This window comes from Echiichthys vipera (assembly GCF_963691815.1).
Source record: "Echiichthys vipera genome assembly, chromosome: 2".
NCBI lineage: Eukaryota > Metazoa > Chordata > Actinopteri > Perciformes > Trachinidae > Echiichthys > Echiichthys vipera.
In genome coordinates, this window is record NC_139827.1 from 37,524,834 (window position 1) to 37,546,193 (window position 21,360).

General features: G+C 43.0%; 1 protein-coding gene across 3 annotated transcripts in view; it reads left to right on the forward strand.

The window, feature by feature from the left end:
• The window catches only part of LOC310964331 (glutamate receptor 2-like), a gene marked incomplete at its 3' end in the record, with an annotated part of 216,023 nt that extends 195,480 nt beyond the window's left edge, over positions 1-20,543 (forward strand). For 2 of the 3 annotated variants that reach the window (XM_083937417.1, XM_083937416.1), the window contains exon 19: positions 20,409-20,543. In XM_083937417.1, the coding sequence (XP_083793543.1) occupies positions 20,409-20,543 (135 nt within the window). Of the gene's footprint in view, positions 1-5,458; positions 5,630-20,408 lie in introns of those variants that run through there. The other variant, XM_083937415.1, reaches the window with a different exon arrangement.
• Positions 20,544-21,360: the final 817 nt, after the last annotated feature.

The following is a 21,360-nucleotide window of genomic DNA, read 5'->3' on the forward strand; positions in this document are numbered from 1 at the left end:
GTTTCTATTGGCCAAGTTATCGCTCCTACCACACAGTTCAGTGGAAGGATGGGCTCAGGTTGGTTGGACTCAGACTCGTGTTTGAATAGTCGTAACAGGGTGTCTGGCTTGACGTTGCGGGACCCTGGCCTGTAGGAGAGAAAAAAGGAAAAACGGTTAAAGAACAGCGCGCTCCTGGCCTGGCATGAGTTGAGTCTCTTAAGGGCCTTCTTAATATATTCTAAGTTCTTATGGTCAGTCCAAACAATGAATGGATGTTCGGCCCCCTCAAGCCAATGCCTCCACTCCTCCAAGGCGAGCTTCACCGCCAGCAACTCCGTTGCAACAGAAAAGCACAGATGCATCTTGCCGTCCTGTTCTGAGCGTTGAGACAGGATTGCCCCTACTCCTTCATTGGAGGCGTTCACCTCCACCACGAACTGGCGCTGTGGGTCTGGCATGGTGAGGATTGGAGCCGAGGTGAAGTGGTGCTTATGTGTCTGGAAGGCCTTCTCTGCCTCTGGAGACCTCCTGGGAGGAGGTAAGAGCGTGAAGAGGAGAGGCTATTGCGCTGAACCCTCTGACGAACCGCCTGTAAAAGTTAGTAAATCCCAATTGCTGAACTTTCTTGCGGCTGTCAGGTGTAGGCCAATCTGCCAAAGCGCTACCTTTAGCCCGATCCATCTGCACTCTTCCAGGGGCTACAATAAAGCCCAGGAAGGAGATGGTGTCGGCATGAAACACACTCTTTTCAGCTTTAACATACAGGTAATTGTCAAGAGTCTCTTCAAAATCTGGTTTACATGGTCCTGGTGAGTGTCACGGTCTGGAGAATAGATCAGAATATCGTCAAGGTAAAGGTACATGAAATGGTCAAGGAAGTCTCTCAGATTGTCATTTATCATGGCTTGGAACACGGCGGGGGCATTGGTAATTCCAAAGGGCATGACCCTTTATTAGATTGATAGGGGCACCGGGTAGCAAATCTATGGCACAGTCGTATGGTCGGTGCGGAGGAAGAGACAGAGCCTTCTTCTTGCTGAAGACCTACCGGAGGTGATGATAACAGGGGGAACAGAGTTCAGGTCCAGGAATTCTGGGTCAGAGAGAGAGAGTAAAAAAGGTATCTCTTTGTATCAAATACACAGTTCTTGGTACAATCCTTTCCCCATTCTCTGATCTTTCCCATTTTCCATTCAACATGAGGGTTATGTTGACACAGCCATGGATGTCCCAGGACCAGAGAATGAGAGGATGGGGAGACTAGATACGGACAAATGTGTTTCTGGTGACAGTCTACATCCATTTGGATTGGTTTGCTGATGTGTGTGATAGTGAAGAGCTCCTCACCATTCAGTGCACTGGCTTTAATGGGTCTAGCGGTTCTGATTTGAGACCTAGCTTCCTAGCTTAGCCCCAGTCCATCAGACTCTCGTCTGCCCCCAAGTTGATTAGCGCCTCTAGATCTGTGGCCATGTGGTGAATTACAGTGAGCTTGCTGGGGGTGTGAGGCCTCTGGCTAGCTGCCAGAGTGTAACTAACCCCCTGGGATCCCTTGGCCGGACATGAAGAGACAAGATGGCCGCCCTCCTCACAGTTAAAACATCTCCGCCGCTTTCGACGCTCCTCTGGGGTCAGTCGGGCTCTTCCCAGCTGCATGGGCTCCTCCTCACGATCAGTGCGGAGATAAGGTAGCAGCTCCGGTGGAGAACACTGGGTGGTCGACCAGTTAGGTGCAGAAGGACGGGTGGCTCTCCCTGCAGCAGCCGACCCTCCACCTCGCTGTCGCTTGAGCAAGCCAGTTGTCTGTCCTGATGGCGAGTGCAATGAGGGCGTCTAGGTCGTCAGGTAGGTCCATTGTAAGGAGGTGGTCCTGTATGAAAGAAGTGAGCCCCTTCAGAAAAACATTAGAAAAATGCCATGTGATCCCACCCGCTCTCCGCTGCTAAGGTGCGGAAGCGGATGGCGTAGTCGCACACAGAGCTGCCTGCCCTGCTTTAAACTTGTCAGTTTTTGTGCCTTTTCCCTGCTGGAGGCCACTGGGTCAAAAGTCTTTGTTAGGGCAGCTTGAAATTCTGTGAAAGAATTGTAGAGTGGCGAGCCCCGTCCCCAGTCAGCGGAAGCCCACGCCTTAGCTCTATCAGCAAGGTAAGAAATCATGAATGCAATCGTGGACAGGTCAGTGGGGAATGCATGAGGCATCAGCTCATAGAAACTCCTGGGCGCGCAGGACCCCCATTAGTCGTTCTGCCTCTGCTGAGTCCATACTGGCCAGAGTATACTGTTGACTTGAATGAGAACTCACGTGCAGTCAGGCTACGATAAATGCAGACTTTTTTCTGAGAGACAAGGCTGTGGTAATGGCTGGAGGTACACGATGAGACGATATACTCTGGCAACAAGACAGGGGAAGACAAGGACTATATACACATGAGGGAGGATGACACAGGTGGACAAAATCAGGTAATCAGGGAACACAGCAGACCGGTGACACAGGAGGAAGGGCAAGTGACCTGAAACGAGAGGGAGATTAATCCTTCAAAATAAAACATGAATTTCACAATACAAAAAACCCAAGACAGGACACCTCTCACCACGGTGTGACGCTATCCATGTAGTAAGGTAACACTAATCACTGTAATCACAGTTCCCAGTTTCCAAGGTAATGCTTTTTATGGTCATTTTTGAAGTTAATATTTAGTACATCCTATTTTGTGGATACAAAATAATAGTAATAAACCCCTCAGTATGACAACATAATTACAATTCAACAGCAAAAGAAAAAAAACCATAAAGTTGAATCACACCTCTCTAAAACAAAAAAGGAACATTATGGAAGTTTAATGGAGGTAGGATTTATTGCAGGGAATTTTATTTTTATCTCAGTGAACCTAGCAACTGAACTGCATATAGGAAATCTAAAATGCACAACCAGGGGTCTTAGCCCAAATACCACAGACAAAATGTCAACAGTGCCTTAGGGGTACAGAGCTCCATCTGATTTAAATCTCCTTTGGGAAGTCACTGTCCACACTATATATACAGTATATGTCCATACCGATGTTTTCATCTTCTCACTCGTCATGTATATGCTTCCACTGAAGTTGATGTCCTTTGATCTTTTCACAGTCAATGCGAGTGGTTTGCATGAGTGGTTTGGGTCCTGTGTTCACGGACCACTGACGTTGTCTGTTTCTGGTGACCATTCAGTCTCTTGTTTAGGCTTATTGCTGTTTCACTGATATAGTGTTCCCCCACTGTTTTAGGGTGTACCACAAATCCAAAGGTGTTGAATGGTTTATGGAAGAAGCTGATAGAGATTATGTATTTAATAGTTGCCAGTATGAGCTTTTCATATACAACAATAACACTTAGAAGCAACATTGATATAACATCAACCATTTAAGTTCATATGACAAAGTTGTTAGAAAACTCATTTACACAGCCATCAGTTATACCATTCATTATCATTCATTTAGGCTCATTTTTCTGGCCACTTTATGCATGTTAGTTTTATGCAAACTGGTTAGTTGGATTTTTGATCATTATTTATAGATATGTATGTATACATGTAAAGTGTCTATAGAAGGTAATGGTACCCTTAATAGTCACTTTTTTTGTTTAACAGCCTGAGATGATAATACATAGAAAATATATATATTTCCAGCTTGATTTACACATTTTGCCTTACAACATTCAAGTGAATTCTTTTTCTTTTTCAAAATTTCCGAAAATTAATAAAAACTATAATAACAAGGTTGGAAAATTGATGAGTCCCCAGATGTAATACTTTTGCTTTAATTAAAGCCATTAGTCTGTTTGTAAATATCTCTACCAGCTTTGTGCACCTAGATTGGGAAACATTTCCCCTTTCTTCCTTGCAGAACTGTTTGAGTTCAGTCAATTTCTGTGGTGAGCGGTGATGGACTGCACTCTTTAAGTCCATCCACAGGTGTTCTATAGGATTTAGGTCAGGGCTCTGACTAGGCCACTCTAGGAGATTCACCTTTCTGTCCTTTAGCCACTGTGTTGTTTTTCTGGTGGTGTGTTTTGGGTCATTGTCATGCTGGAAGGTGAACCACCTGCCCATGTTCAAGTGTCTAACAGAGGGCTGCAGGTTTGTGACATTTCTTCAGAAGAGGCTTCTTTCTTGCCCCCCTGCCATACACATAGAACTTGTGAAAATGTTGTCACATGCACAGATCAACCAACCCTTTGCCATTAAGACTTGTAACTCCTTTTAGGTCACCATGGGCCTCTTGGTAGCTTCCCTGATCTATCTTTTCCTGGCTCGGTCATCCAGTTTGAAGGGGTGGCCCAATCGAGGCAAGGTCTGGGTGGTGCCATATTCAATTCAATTCAATTAAATTTTATTTACAGTGCCAATTTATAACAGGTTATCTCAGAACACTTTACATATAGAGTAGGTAAAAACCACACTCTTTGACTTATTTATTATTTACATAGACCCAACAATTCCCCCTTGAGTACACGGTGGCACCGAAAACCTTCCCTTTAACAGGCAGGACCGCCGGACAGACCCAGCTCTGTGGTGGACGTACATCAGTCTTGACTGGTTGGGGAGGAAGAAAAGGAGAGAGAAAGAGAGAAAAGACAGATGGGCAGGGAGACAAAGACAGTTCCAGAGATGCAATCAACCACAAAAGTAACAGTAACTATAATAATATATATATATAGTAATGTGAATATGACTTATATGTTATGGCAGTCAATATAGCAGAATAGTAAGAAACAAGCACATCATTTCAGGCTGAAAAAAGTGACTATTTCAAAAGGGTATCATGACTTTCTATAGGCACTGTATATAACTCTGTACAGCTACCTCTGGAAATGAGGCCCTGAACATGGTCCACTCAGATCCCACTTCCCAATCCCCTCCCCGGTGCAGTGAGTGAGTGTGTGAGTTTGTTATTAGCTTGTTGGCCTATCAAATGGTGGTCTCAGCTAGACACTTTAATTTCCAAGTCAGTACACAGTTTGTGTGATGATAGTGTTATTGATAGTCTTATTCATGATTATTCTGGCTGTGTGGTAGGAAAATCAGAGATTGATATTTTATTCAAGCACAGTTTGCAGAGTTATATAGTATAGAGTTCAGAACAGAAGAGTACTTTAATCTTGTTTTATTACCCTTTATTTTTTTTCTTGAAGTGAAAGACAAATTAATTGAGTGGTCAGTTATGCACTTTGGCACAATGTCTTGGAGTACACATACACATATTTATTGTAAAAAATAAACAGGTTTTTGGCCACATTTTCATTTCTCTCTCTCTCTCTCTCTCTCTCTCTCTCTCTCTCTCTCTCTCTCTCTCTCTCTCTCTCTCTCTCTCTCTCTCCATGTAATTTGCCTGTTGTCACATTCATCAGTAATAATGACAGTCACATGGCAAAAGAGTCATCATTGTTCCATAAGCGTAATCAGCATATTAATAACAATTACTTTATTTTTGTTATGAAGGTGGCAGCCAACACCTTTTCGTCCCCACAGCACACAGGAAACTACACACACACTTTGTCTTCTCCTCAACATGCCCCCAACTTCAACTTGCTGTCCCCCAGCCATCAGCCAAACTACGCCACCTATAAAGAGGGCTACAACGTTTACGGCATTGAAAGTGTCAAGATCTAACACGGGTAGGAGAGTGATGATTGATGGCTGAAACATTCCTCACCTCACAGTCATAGACAATACTTAGATAATTAACTTGTAATTAACTTTGGAATTTATTTATACCATCGAACAACAGCTTCATTCACATTATAGTGGTGCATAGCAGCTTCAATGGCAAACTGCTTTTTCAGTGGGCCTCAGTGATCCAAAATGGCAGTTATGGTAAAATAAAAATGTTCCACTGAGGCAGACTGGCATTGCAGTGGGGTTGGATTTCCTGTGTATTCAGGGCATGGTGTGAATGCAGCAGTTGTCCTTGATAAACCAAAGTAACATGAGACCATAATGGATTCTAGATTAACACCACATACAAGGTACCTGGTCAAAACTGTATATGGCTGTGATACTCCTTATCTTTGTTCACTCATTACCCAACACTTTCCTCACCTCCTCGCTCCCATTTTTCACCTCTCCTCTTAACCACTCCTCCCATCCTCTCTGCGCTCCTCTGTCCCTCCTTCTTCTTCATCTCTTCTGCTCCCCACCTCCACTTTCCCTTTTTACTGTTTTCCTTCCCTGATCCTTCTTTTTACTTTTAGCTAATCATCCTCTTTATTGGACTGACTCATTGACCAATAATTCTTGATCATAGACTGTATAAAAAATTGGACGTAGCATACCCGTCAAGGTCCGTTCTCTCAACTTGATCCAATCGTACTCCTCTCTTTTTGGAGTCGCCATTTTGTCAGACTTTGACTCCGCCTCATTTACTCTTACCAAAAAGGGGCATGTACAGTATGTGACGTTGTTACTCTGTTACTCTTACAGAACTAACCCAAATAAGTGCTAAAGCTAAGCAGGCAAATTAAAATTTTCATTCTGCCTCACATGAGTAGGGATTTTTTAAGAGTCATTACCTTTACACCAGCTGCCTCATTTATAACACAAAATGTGTATGTAGGATCCATACTAAAAGTGGACTCCCACAAAAGCGCATACAAGCTTACACAAGCTCACACACCTGCAAGTAGGGGTGCAACGGATCAAAAAACTCAAGGTTTAGATCGTTTCTCGGATCAGTCACAGATCTAATCATTTTTTGCATCAGCAAAAAAAAAACCAAGACAAATAAACATAGGTTTGTCTTTTGTTTTTTTGCTCCTGTTTGTTTGCCCAACCGAACATGGCCTCATGTCTGCAGCTATAAACACACCGCTTTAGCTCGGTCGGATTGTGCGGCAAGGGGCTGCTTAAATGTCTTGATGAGAAGCGGTTGTTGAGTAGCCTTCGTTTTCACTCCAATCATTGAAACACCGGGTTGATGTCAATTCAAATGCGTGGCCATGCTTGATGTAGTTCCACTGTCATATGGCTTTAATGTGCCACAGTGCTTACACACCATCACAGTTTTATCCACTAACCTTTTTCCTTTATCATTATACTTGACAGGGATGCCAAAATGCTCCCATACAGGGGATTTAAATGACATTCAACCATAAATGGTGTCATCTGGAAGTGGCTGATCTAAAAGTGGAGGCAAAAAAAAGTTGCATCCTGCCATCAGACCGTGACTACTACTTGGCAGGGCACACCTCAACTCACAACCCTCACTAACCGGGGATATAAAAGTCTGGGTGCTGCCAAGCAAGCCCAGTGTGGTCACTGCACCTCTCAACACAGTATCAGTGGTGCAGTTGCATACAAAAACTATGTCGCAACCAAGATCATACTTGGTATATCTATTTACTAGTAGCTATTTAAAACTACTGACGCTCTACCACCATTCTGTAATGCTCATGTTTTATTTTTTATTTCAATAACCGATGATTTCAGTAAGTTATTTAACACTGTCCGTCTCTGCACAGCATTAGCAAGCAAGCTAACATTAGCAAATATTACTTACTAGCTAAAAGCTTGATATATTTCATGTCAGTGTGTCCTTTAGGATTTTTATGAGCACTGGGGAAAAGAGTTTTGTTGTACAACCACAACACACGCTTCCACACATGCTGTGTCTCGGCTACACATGCAGTGGCAGGCAGCCTGCGAATCCTTAGTCAGCCTAAACCCCAGCTCCGGGGGTCCACTCCCTGACTGCCACAAGTCCAACTCCCAGTGGACATTTAGCTGTCACCTCACTAGGTGAGGTGAAAAGAGGCGGGGGACTGATAAGCGTGTCTGTTCAAATTATCCATATTTGTCATTTACATCAGTGTTTATTGAATACATCTTTTACCGATTAGAGAAAATCCTATGAGATCAAACGTACAAACTTTATGTCGATATTCATGAAATTCAATCGAATTTTTGATGTTCCCATAAGGCATTTTTTATTCTATATCACTTAATTTGCATTAAAAAAGTGTGGATGAAAACATGGCTACAGCAAAGGCCTTCCATTGTCTCACAGTAAACCCACTGCTGGGTTTAAGTATAAGTATGTCCTGTATGTGTTGAACCGAGTGAATCCACATAAAAGGAATGCAGTGATGAATGTAATTTAACATTTTATTTCTAAAAGTATTCAGAGCAACATAATCTGATTCAAGTATGCTGTAGAAGCATCAGTCACCATAGCAATATATTCATAACAAAGAGATGGTGAGCATGGTGCCCCGGTATAAGCGTCTCTCCGTCAGCCCATTTATGGCAAACACCAGTAATCACATTGGACTGAAAGCCCAGTAGTCTGACAAGTTGCTATCCAGAAAGTCCAGGAGTGCAGTGAAACACCTCAAGGTCTGGTATCACTACTTACGTATATACTTTTAGCAATGTCCTGGTTCCAGAGATAAAGATAAGATAGATATCACCTACACTGATATTTAAGAAATACTTTGTCTTTGGCTGTAGGTAAATATTGACTTCACAGAGACTGAAAACACAAACAAACAGTAAGTCTTTTTTTTTTTAATGAGTATTAATGAAAATATACAACAGTGCTGATTTAACTCCAAATTCCTACCCAAAATACGTATGAAAATAAAATATGATCTGGCCAGAAACTAAAATGTTGAAAGTTTTGCTGCAGCGATAGTCCCTTTAATTTAGTTGTGCACAACACAGTACCTGTTTGAGCTCAGTCTAAAAAAATGTATCCAACACGCTCCTCCATATCCACAGGAGGTGAAGTAGTAGGAATGGAAATCCAATCTCAGGCCTGAAGTTCAGAGTCCAGTCCCCTATCCAGAAACACTCTCTCCCACTGCTGCTGGCCGAGTAGAAACACACCCAGTAGAGCCGGACAGATGGTGTTGAATGCACTGGAGACTTTAAAGAACATGACTCTCACAGTGCTCGCAGGCTTGTCCAGGATGCCTTCCACAGCACAGGGACTCTCTTGAGGTGTAGGCTCAGGCTGAAGACCTGACTCAGTACTCCACACAGTTAGGGGGCTCAGGCTATAAGCACCCTGGAAAATACGCCATCGGGGCCTGCAGCTTTGCCATAGTGGAGTCTTGTCAACTGTTGTCCGTTGGGGGAGGGCTGGGGTTGTTAGGTTGTGGAGGACATGATGTGGAGCAGGGGGAAGGGGTGGAATAGGTAGGTGTGAAGTGAGGTGGTGAGGGGAGGCGAAGGGGTCTGTCAGGAGGAGGAGTGGGGGGAGGTAAAGTGGCATTAGTTGAGGGGCTGGCAGCAGCAGAGTCATGTGGGGGATGGGCCGCAGTATCAAACCTATTGTTTACAGTCTTTTGGAACCCGGTGATGGTTCTCACGCCACTCCACGCATCCCTCATGTTGTTTCGCTGGAGTTTGTTCTTCAGCTTTCTCCTATAATTGTCTTTAGCCTCCCTGATTTTAATTCTGAGAACCCCTTGCACTCTCCTCAACTCATCACGGTTGCCATCTCTGAATGCTCATTTCTTTTCATTCAGGATGGCCTTTATGTCCTTGTTGATCCAGGGTTTGTTGTTATCGTAGCAGGTTAGAGTCCGAGCTGGGTCATAGCAGTCCACACAAAAATGTATGTAGTCCGTGATGCACTAAGTAAACCCATCAATGTCCTCCCTGTGCGGCTCACAAAATGCAGGCCAGTCAGTCACTTCAAACCAGCCCTGCAGTGTCTCATAAGCCTCCTCAGACCACCTCACCACAGTCCTTGTGGCCGTAGGCTTCCTCTTTACCAGGGGCACATAGCAGGGTTTGAGGTGAATCAGGTTATGATCTGACCTGCCCAGAGGGGCGAGAGAAGGGGAGATGTTTGCATCCTTAATGTTAGCATACATCAGGTCCAGAGTCCTCTCCTCTCTGGTAGGACAGCTCATGTACTGTTGGAAGGTCAGCAGAACTCTATCCAAGGTGACGTGGTTAAAGTCTCCCGACATGAGGTTGAGGGCACTGGGGTGTTGAGTCTGGAGTCTGGAGATGGTGGTGTGTATTATGCTGCAGGCAGGTGTTGGGTTTGCAGAGGGAGGGATGTACAGAACAACAGTGATGACATGCAGGATTTCTCTAGGCAGATGGTATGGGGGGAGTCCAACGGCCAGCAGTTAAACATCCGGGCTACAGAGCTGTTCTTTAACTGTGATATGACCGGGATTACACCATCTGCTGTTTACTAGAATGGCAAGCCCCCCTCCTTTCCTCTTACAGCTCATGGTGCAGTCCCGGTTAGCCCAAATGGTGTGGAAGCCATCCACGGAGACGTTCTGGTCTGTAATGTCCATGTGCAGCTATGTTCCCAGTGAAACACATCAGGCTGCACTCATGGTACTGGGGGTGGCTCCACATAAGTCAGTTCATCCATTTTGTTGTACTGAGACCGTACATTGCCCATAACAACAGAGGGGAGACACGGCTTAAATCTTCTCATCTCCATAAGCCCGTCATGTCTCGACCCTCTTCTATTGCCCTGATGTTGCTTCCCACCTCTGCGTCACCGGTGTGTTTTTCTCCAGAGTTCAGGTGGAATATCAGCTGGTCTGGCCACTATGCCGGCGGCATTAGGGCGATCAGCTGTTCTCTGGTGTAAACAAAGGAAGCGTGACCTGGTGGAAGCTGCAGTGATAAAAACAAAATGAAAAGAAAAATGAAAACTATCGAAAGTAACCTCATTGTAGAGGGCAGAACTTCACAGAAGTTAGGATGAAGAAACAAAACGAACAAAGGAGAATATAAGTTTTTTATAAAAGAAAGTTTTAAAAACGCGAATTCAAGACCAAAGCGGTAACAGGCAGCAAACCACCAAATTTAGGGTGGGTTACATCCTTCCCTACTAAAGTTTGACGTCCTCGTCAGTTATTTACATAGCTGCACTCATTAGATTCATTAACGTAATACTTTCAGTTTGCATCACTCCCATAAGGCTTAAATCCTCTACATCCACCATGAGGCTGTCTTCTCTAGTCGTATTTCCTGGCATTTGGAACTCTGAGGCCTCAGGATTAAGGAGTACTTCCGGCCAACCACTACCCTCCTTAGTCTTTGTTTGTCCCTCTCCTACTTTGGAGCGTGTGCAAGGTTTATTGACTCCTGTGGACGCCTGTTCCTCAAACAATATGCTTGACTGGCAGAGCCCACAAGGGAGCAGAGGTTCCCTGTGCAACACACTTTTTTCCATCCCCATCTTCTGGTGCGGCAACATACACGAGAATGTCTGTATTAGGCTGCTTTGTAATGATATATTCTGTAGACTCCCATCGATCTGCTATCTTGTTTTCTTCCTAATGTTCAGATTCCACACTAAAACTTGGTCTCCCACATCAATAGCAGCAGCAGTTACCTTGCTATCCCATCTTTTCTTATCAAGCAGCTGCCGCTTTTCAGCCGACTCTGTGGCAAGTTTGAAGGCGTACTTCAGTCTTTTCTTCAAATCACTCACATAATGAGAATGAGTCTTTAGGTCATATCCAGCTGGACAAATCCAAAAGCAAAGATCTTTGGGTAGGCGCGGCTGACAACAAAACATCAGAAAGAAAGGTGACTCTCCAGTAGCATCATTCTGCGTACAATTGTAGGCGTGCACTGCAGGACGCACATATTTTCGCCCATGTTCCTTTTTCTTGTCCTCCAGTGTGCCTAAGACAGGGGTGTCAAACTCCAATTCACGGGCCAAATTTAAAAACTGGGACAAAGTTGCGGGCCAGACTCAATATTTACTAAAAAAAAGTAATACTGCAAATGTGCATGTTTTCCCTTCTCTCCAGATATGTAATGTTGAACCTTTTCAGTGCAGGTCCTTGTACTTGTCGTGGTGTTTCTTATGTTTTATTCTTTCGTTACCGCCATGGTGGCTCTGCAGACAAGACAAACAGGTCTTTACATTCATAAACAGATAATCTGCCTCCCAACTGTGTTGAAAGCTCCTGTTTTACATCTTTCTTTTGGCCATTTCTGGGGATGGGTGGATTAAATCAAGAGACTGGTAGCATGGATGCTCATGTTTGTAAACAGAAAAGTAGCGCCGTATGTGCTATATACTCACGGGCCAGCTCTCATAGAACCATGATATGATCTTGCAGGCCAAATATAATTACACCGCGGGCCAGATTTGGCCCACGGGCCTGAGTTTGACTCCCCTGGCCTAAGAGATCAAAGAGAGAGTGATTAAATCTTCCCACTGGGTTTCCCCTTGGATCATAAGGTGTGATTCTAGATTTCACTCCAGCTCGCTTGCACAACTCAGCCACAACCTCAGACTCAAAATGTGCCCCATGATCACTGTGGAGTCTCTTTTGGAAACCAAAGTTGCATATCAGATTCTCCCACAGGACGCTTGCCACTGTTTTAGCAGTTTGGTCTTTTGTTGGAAATGCTATAGCATATTTGGTAAAATGATCAGTGATCACTAATACATCCTAATGTCTCCTGATTGGGCCTGAAGTCAACTTTTTGGGCCACAGTGGGTTTTTTTACCAGCCAAATTTTTTGCCTAAAATAAAGGTGAACCACTCAGAAAATGCATAAGAACGGTCCTTGAACTTGTACAGAACACACATTAAAGTGCTGTCGAGTTATTTACTAACCTAATCTCATTAATGACTTACAACTGTATCTGACCTGGGGCCTGTTTCACAAAGCAGATTTAGTGAAAACTCTGAGTCTGTTAACCCTGAAATGAGGGAAACTCTGAGTTTTCCGTTTCACAAAGGGAGGTAACTCAAACCAGAGAGAGAGAGGTAACTCTAGCCTGTTTCACAAAGAGAGGTAACTTTAACTCTCGGTCAGTTACCATGGTAACATGCTCTCTGAAACTAACCTGGTCGGGACCAGGTTTTTGCATAAACGCATGGCCCAACACAGGAGAGCTAACTCCTCAGGCCTGGACTCCGCCGTCCACTTACACCTCAAGGAGAAAGCCCACTCCTTTGACGACAGCAATGTCCAAATCTTGGACAGAGAGGACAGATGGTTTGAAAGAGGAGTAAAAGAAGCCATCTATGTAAAAGTAGAGAAACCATCGCTAAACAGAGGAGGAGGTCTGAGACCCCACTTATCTCCAATTTACAATGCTGCCCTTTCAGCCCTTCCCAGGAGATTCAACAATCTAACCTCAAAGGACAACTGTTCGCACATGGCCCCGTGTGACCCCAACGACTGTCGTTCAGACTCAATGGAGCACCAACGAAGTTGAAACCAACTGCCCACCAACGACTGTCACTCTAACGACGGGCGTGGGCATTTGGAGCACAAAGGGTTTCAGTGACATCATCGGCCTTGTGAGAGGTTAAATACCTGAATCTCACACCAGTTAGTTGGACCAGTCCCAGCCTGGTCAGACGCGTACATGAACTGATGAAGCCTCTTGGATAAGAGGTGAAACGTCTTCCTAGACAAACAACCAGTCCAGTTGTTTTTGACTGAAATTGCTTTGAGGATTACATTTATAACAAATGACTTATTTCAAGATAAGACAAATTTGACTATTTTGACTGAATGACATTTAGATAAACAACAACTATAACAATCATAATAATAATAATAATTAACATAAACCATTACACTGTAATGTCAAGGTCAGACAATGATTGAAAAACCCTTTCACAGAGCATAGACCATAGACTGAGGGCTCTGAGTCCTCAAAAGAGGAGGAGGAGCAGACACTCCCCACTGCTTCCTCCACTTGCCATACATACGGCAATCCCAACAGTGCATCTCCTCCGTTGTGGCGTCGTACACAAGCCAGTCACGAACCGTGCCATCCCTTTCCAATTTCCACTTTGTATTAAAACGTCTTTTTGAATTATTTTTTTATTCGTCCTCCTCATCCTCTTTTTGTCCTGTTGCAGCCAGCAGCCTCTTCACACCAGCAATATGCCGCCACATTTTTTATTGTTCTTCTTCTTCCTCTTCTTGTTTTTTATTTTGAAAACCCAAGAAAACGGTGGGGCTTGCTTAGCAACAATAGACTACCTGATTGGTAAACAACACACAACACTTTCTCAGTGTTGTTTTGTCTTATTGGCTACATGCCAACGCGGCCAGTAGATTGACAGTTTCACCCGCCAATCACATAAGTTACCCTCATTTGGCGTGTGGGCGGATGCCAATTTCAGACCCTGCTCCTAAGTCTGGCTCCAGGGATAGAAAATCTATACAAACTAACTCCAATGGGGTATACACTTTGATGTTGACCAGTTTTGCTGCTTTCTGAGCTCTTGCTTTTCTTCTTAGACACCGTTTACATATGTTTTTCATTTCTGTTCAACAGATGCTGCCATTTTTGGCCAGTAAAACCTAGCATGGGCCAGCTCCAATGTTCTTTCATATCCCATGTGCCCTGTCTGGTCATGTTCTCCCTCCAACTTGGTTAGATACTTGACGATACAATACTTTGTCAATAAAAATCAGTCGAGGCCTCTCTTTCCAGAGGAGGCACACATCACGACTCCCATATGCGTTTTTCCAAGCCTGATAATGTTGTGCCAGCCTCCATCAAATCTATGACACGTTTGATAGTGGCATCCTTCCTTTGAAATCTCTGCTAGTCAGCTGCTCTTAAGCCTTGTAAGGTGGGACTCCCTGGCCATGGGTCAGGCTCCTCCAGGTCGTCAGGGACTACATTCTTATCACAGAGTGACCATCCCCATTGTCATCTGTTGATTGAGTAGCTTCACTGGCCACCTGATGGCATACTATATTCTTCACATCTTGGCTCAGAATTTTGAAATCCTCTATTGAGTGTAATGCCCTGTCCACCAAACAAAAACACTCCAAATTCCTACTCAAAATATGTATGAAAATAAAATATGTTCTGGCCAGAAACTAAAATTTTGTAATGTTTTGCTGCAGCGATAGTCCCTTTAATTTAGTTGTGCACAACCCAGTACCTGTTTGAGCTCAGTTTTAAAAAAATGTATCCGACACGCTCCTCCAAATCCGCAGGAGTGAAGACCTTACCGGTGAAAATAGTAGAAATGGAAATCCAAACTCAGGCCTGAAGTTCAGAGTCAAGTCCGCTGTCCACCACACTCTCTCCCACTGCTGCTGGCCGAGTGGAAACATACTGCTCCTGCGTCGGACCGACATTATCTCTCTCTCTCTCTCACAGTCCACCACATAGTCCCACGGAACTGCTATGTCAACAGATAAAAGTTTAAAGAAACCACCATCAAAAGAAAAGAAGAGTGTAGGAGAGTAAGCCTACTTTTGTTATGGCTAAAATATATCAGTCGCTGAATTAATTATGAATTAATACGACTCGTTAAAATTTAGGATTTATTTTACCTCGAAGTAAGGGCACCACACCAAATTAAGACAGGATGTTTATTAAACTTTGGTGAAGGTTTAATACCTGTTAGTTATTTAAAGTAATTGATGGTTTAAATTTTATCAGTCTCGTCTTGAACACGTTAGTTCGTACCACAGCCTTATCAGTGACCAACACTTTCTGCACAGAACGGAAGACTCTCACAACGACGTAAGGTTATAAACATTTATTTGACTACCTAACAAAGAGAATATAATACAGTGCAACACTGAATAGATAAGAGAAAAAGGGTTAAATGTGGATATGAAAAAGTTTAAGACCAGAGTGATTCTGACCTACGGGCTGACATATAATATTACTGGTGGACCGAAACTGGTTCTAATTAAACTGTCAACAGAACTCGGATCAGAAATTAACTGTCACCAATGTTTAACCAAGAGTTGCATTAAAAGGCCAACCTTACTTTGCCGTTGATACCACAGTCGCCCTGGCGTCTTACAGTACCGCTGGTTCGTAGGTCCGCGTCCCGGTGTTTGGCGGACCTTAGTTCTGGTTCTGTAGACTGGGTCAGCTGCGCGGTCAGATCTGCGGGCCTCGTCTGCTCCCGTCATGACTTGAATTCAGCTCTTCAGGTGGCTTGCCTCTGGAAGTTGTTTGTGGGTTGAACTAGAGAGGCGGCACAAGGGGGTTTACTATACTTAGGAAAATTAAAAACGTGTCGTAGAAACTTATAAAGTTGCGTGTTAAAAATTAGATTAATAAACGAAAATACTTAAGTAAGAAAACAACGTCTCTTGCTAACTTTGGGTTAACAAAGTTAGACAAAAGAACAAAGGGAACGAAGAGGGGAGAAGAGCTAAGTGCAGGAGGTGAATTAACAGACGGGGGTCAGAGGTGCAGAGGTGCAGTAGGAAGTTGCAGAGTGAGAGAGCAAGAGTGAGAGGGCAAGAGCTGTCCCTCTCTTATCTACGTGGGTATTGAGAAGGCGGCTCTTTCTGACCCAGCCCTCTGGTTCTGAGTGACTTAACTGCTTTTGATATCCAATTTAACCAAAATCTTTAGGCAGACAGTTTTAACAGATACAGATACTGAGTGACAGGCCTATTATTAAAACACAAACAATATTTCAGGAATTAGATAGAGACTTTGCACTTCTGAAACCACATAAACATAATCACAACAAGATACAAATAATGCATATACTGTTACACACTTGCAAGAATGTCTTTGAACAGCCAGTTGCGATGAAACATCGAACTTTAACTGTTTTTCCAAACATCTACACAAAGTTCTGTTTTATTAATGAAAGTCCATCTGTCTCACAGAGACAGCTCCTCCAGTTCGAAGTGCGGTCAGATTTGACGTTGATTTAGGTTAAAAGGGGGTCCTGAGACCTGGAGTTCTAGGTTTTATTACCCCAGGAGGGTCAGAGGTTGTAAACCAAACCTTATCTCTTATCGAAACAAGCATACAAATGTCTTATCTACATTGTCTTCCTGCGACGCTGAGCAGACAGCCAGACTCAAAGAATTCCTTGAACAGCACTTTCCCATGAGGTCCTACAAGAGGAATCACTAATAAGGATATTATTCCCTTTTTCTTGAGGAGCTAAATGTCGTTTCTCCCTCTGCAGCAGGCTTAGAAAAGAATGACATCAGTGCTGCGCAGCTGCCACCTAGTGGGCAGTGTTTGTCACTGCTGATAAGTGTTGGAAAATAAATAGAATGACTCAATTAAAACAAAATGGCATAACTTGAGATAGTGTGTCTGTCCAATAAGTGAAAATAGGAAACTTGTGTTACATCTGAAGCAATATTTTAGCTTCAGTTCAAATTAGCCTAGATGAATGGGAAAAATCGTATTATATAGATCACACAATTGCATCATCTCTGCTTAAAAGATTTATACACAACCACCAAATTTGGGGTGGGTGAAACCAGCACACAGATTACACATTTTCATAAATGCAGATTGATTTATCATCTACCCAGATAGTAAGCAAAGCCCCAATGTCCTCGTTTGACCAGTACACTCTGTATTGTCCACTTATTGTTTTTGTTTTGTTTTTTTCCTGGGACTCTCATTTCACGGTAGTGACAATCGAAACACAACTGACACAAGCTCAACCTTGTTTGACATGGTAGGGGAGATGTGCCTAGTTAGACCCACAGTGGACCCAATCTATGAGACAGCTGTCTCTCCTTATACAAACGCCCTTTCTCTTGTTCAGCCATTTACGCTAAATTTCTGTTCTTTCTTTTTTTCCTTCTTTCTTTCTCTGTCACTGTCCATCTTTCTTTTGCTGGTTAAAATATATTTAAACATTTGTATTATTAAAACATTTTTGGGTCCTGGTAGCAACAGCATTTCACCAAAGCCTAGCAGTCTCCTACCAACATCCGACCCACGTCAGCTGACATGAGTTGACCCATTCAGCAGGTCAATGTCTTAATGGGGTAGAAGTGTCATAGGAAAGGGTCTTAATGTAAAAGTAGATGTAGTGTTTCTGTCTGCAAAAATGTTATGTCTAAGAATGTGTTTTCACACACTGAGAACTATGGCACTTGAATATGGAATGAGTCTCATAGCACTGAATACATATCCAGTAATATAGAATTAAACTTAATATCCTTTATTGTCATTGCATTTAACACAATACTACAAAATGTAGACATACAATGGGCAGTTATGGATAAGAGGTAGAGTGTATTGTCCCCCATTTGAAAAATTGCAATGTCAAAGTCCCTGGACAAGACTCTGAACTTCGTCCCCGTGCTGCGCATGGGTGTGAATGTGGTTTGAATGATTACATTTGATAGATTAGATGATGGGCAGGTAAGTAGTGCAAAGGCACCTTGACTAGTGAGAAGACTTGAATGGAGCTTTATAAAGACTAGCATAAGTACAAATATAAATAGCAATATATACACATATAAAATATCTATACCTTTACATACAGTACTGTGGGCTACCAAGGTGAGGTTGTGGAAGACAGTTTTATGATGCAGGTCATACACCATGGCAAGACTGAGCGCAGAAAAAAAAAACATAAGTTAGTTATACTGCATCAGCAAAGTCTCTGTAAGCAAAGATTTCAAAGCAGACTGGGGTTTCAAGATGTGCTGCTCAAGCTCTTTTGAAGAAGAACAAAGAAATGGGCAACATTGAGGATCGTAGGCGCAGTGGTCGGCCAAGGAAACTTAGTGCAGAAGAAAGACACATCAAGCTTATTCCCCTTTGAAATTGAAAGATGTCCAGTAGTACCATCAGTTCAGAACTGGCAGGAACCCGTAGGACCTAGGTTACTGTCCAGAGGAGTCTGGCCAGAAGTGATCTTCATGGAAGAGTTGCAGGCAAAAAGCAAAACCTCTGACGTGACAACAAGGCCAAAAGGCTCAACTATGCACAAAAACATAGCAAATGGGGTACAAATTACAGCAGTGTCTCTAGACTGATGAGTCCAAATTTGAAATATTTGGCTGTAGTAGAAGGCAGTTTGTTCGCTGAAGGGCTGGAGAGCCGTACAGTAATGAGTGTCTGCAGGCAACAGTGAAGCATGGTGGAGGTTCATGCAAGTTTGGGGCTGCAATTCTGCAAATGGAGTTGGAGATTTGGTCAGGATTGATGGTGTTGTCAATGCTGAAAAATACAGGCAGGTACTTATCCATCAAATAACATCAGGGAGGTGTGTGATTGGACGAGCCCAAACATACAGCCAATGACATTAAGAACTATCTTCAGCGTAAAGAAGAACAAGAAGTCCTGGAAGTGATGGTATGGCCCCACAGAGCCCTGATCTCAGCATCATCCAGTCTGTCTGGGATTACATGAAGAGACCTAAGGATTTAAGGAAGCCTACATCCACAGAAGATCTGTGGTTTGTTCTCCAAGATGTTTGGAACGACCTACGAGCCGAGTTCCTTCAAAAACTGTGTGCAAGTGTACCTAGAAGAACTGATGCTGTTTTGGAGGCAAAGGATGGTCAGACCAAATACTGAGTTGGCGGCATGGTGGTGTGGTGGTTAACACTGTTACCTCACAGCAAGTGGGTTCCTGGTTTAAATTCGGGCTGGGGCCCTTCTGTGTGGAGTTTGCATTTTCTCTCCGGGTTCTTCCACAGTCCAAAGACATGCTGGTTAATTGATGACTCTAAATTGCCCGTAGGTGTGAATATCTATGTCTGTCTCTATGTGCCCTGCGATAGACTGGCGTACCCCGCCTCACGCCCAATGTCAGCTGGGATCGGCTCCAGCCCCAACAACTGGTTGAAGATGCTGGATTGATGGATTTTTTAATGCATTCTTAGTTAACAACATTTCTTCATGCCTGCCTAAAACTTTTGCACAGTGCTGTATATAGAAATGTAAGGAGTTGTATACTTTACAGAAACTACACCGGAAATATTTAAATTACCATGACCAATTCACTATTTACAGACAGATCAAAACAAAAAAAAATAGTGGAAAATAGAGAACCAAACAGCCGTTAGTTATTCACTCATTTCTGATGACCCCACTGTTATGACATGTGATATGAGTCTGAACCACAGAGGTCGTCAGAATAAATATGTCAATTGAAAATCTGGTAGCAACAACCCAATAATATGAAAATAATGATTAACCATTTGGCCAGTGCAAGTATGGTCTTAGAAATACTGTTTTAAACTAAAGTCAGCAGTATACTGCACATACTTCTAAAGGGGGCAGTGCTTAAGATGAAATCTTAATTTTTCATTCAATAATGTTTTAGGTCTATAAAGGAAATACAAAGATGATAAACTGTGTGATAATAACTTTCATCCAGTATGCTCATGTTTCATACCATATTCTTATTCATCCTGTTCGTCAAAACAAGTAACATTTATTTTTTACATTATTCTGCATTCTTCCACTACATTACTAATTTTTTATCATATGAGGTTGATTATGATTATGAGGGATAGTTCAGCATTTTAGGAAATATGCTTCCCCCCCCCCAAAAAACAACAAATTTCAGTTTTTAAATGGAAATAAAGCAGGAAAAAAGGAAATGTGCATATTTCCCAAAACAATGAACCATTCCTTGGAGGTAAATTTTCGGTCAGAACAGACGGTCTACCAGAAGGTGCTGATGATTAAAACATGGTTAACATATTTTTTCCTTGTACAGATGAAATTCACAGATGCAATGCGCTCCAAAGCTCGTCTATCCATCACAGGATCGACTAGTGAGAATGGCCGTGTCCCGGTGGCTTACCTCCGTCCAGGATTACCCATGAGCCTCAGCATGACTGATCTCTCCTGACCACACCTGAGCCAGTGCCTTACAGCCAATCGACATACATCCTCCATTCCCCTCTGAAGTGAGTGGAAATGCTTGTCATCTACTTTTGGTGACGAATTACCACTCACCGTGGGTGATCTTCCCCGATTTTCAATCTGGATTTTAGCCAATCATATCTCTGAGGACTCCTTATCTCTTTACCATCTAACCTAGAAAGTCTGGACGGATGTTGTCCTCTCACCACTTGGCTGTTAGGTTTTAACAAAGACCTGCCCACCTACGAAGTGAATCACTTGACCATCATCAAGAAAGATGGCTGGACATTTACAAATTCATGAAACACAATCAAGCACAGTGGACAGTTTTGTAAACAAACACAAACATAAACATCATTGTTTCATAAAGTTGTGCCATGGAGGCCATAGAAAATAAGGACTACAGTGATCTTGATGGAAATGCAATAACAACAATAATCAGGGATGTGATCAGGAATTGTGGGTACAAAAAGCAGAATCTCGATTAAAATAAGTTCAAGTGCTATGAACAAAAAATGGACGTCCTGAAAAATTACATCCATGAAAAACTAGTTATTGTGATAGCAGATAATGCTAATGTTATTGTTCTTAATTATTTTTCTTATCGCTGCCTGAAAATTCCTAATTAGTAGAGACTTTTACCAGATCCATGATATGCATGGACTAACACACACACACACACACACACACACACACACACACACACACACACACACACACACACACACACACACACACACACACACACACACACACACACACACACACACACACACACACACACACACACACAAAACACTGGT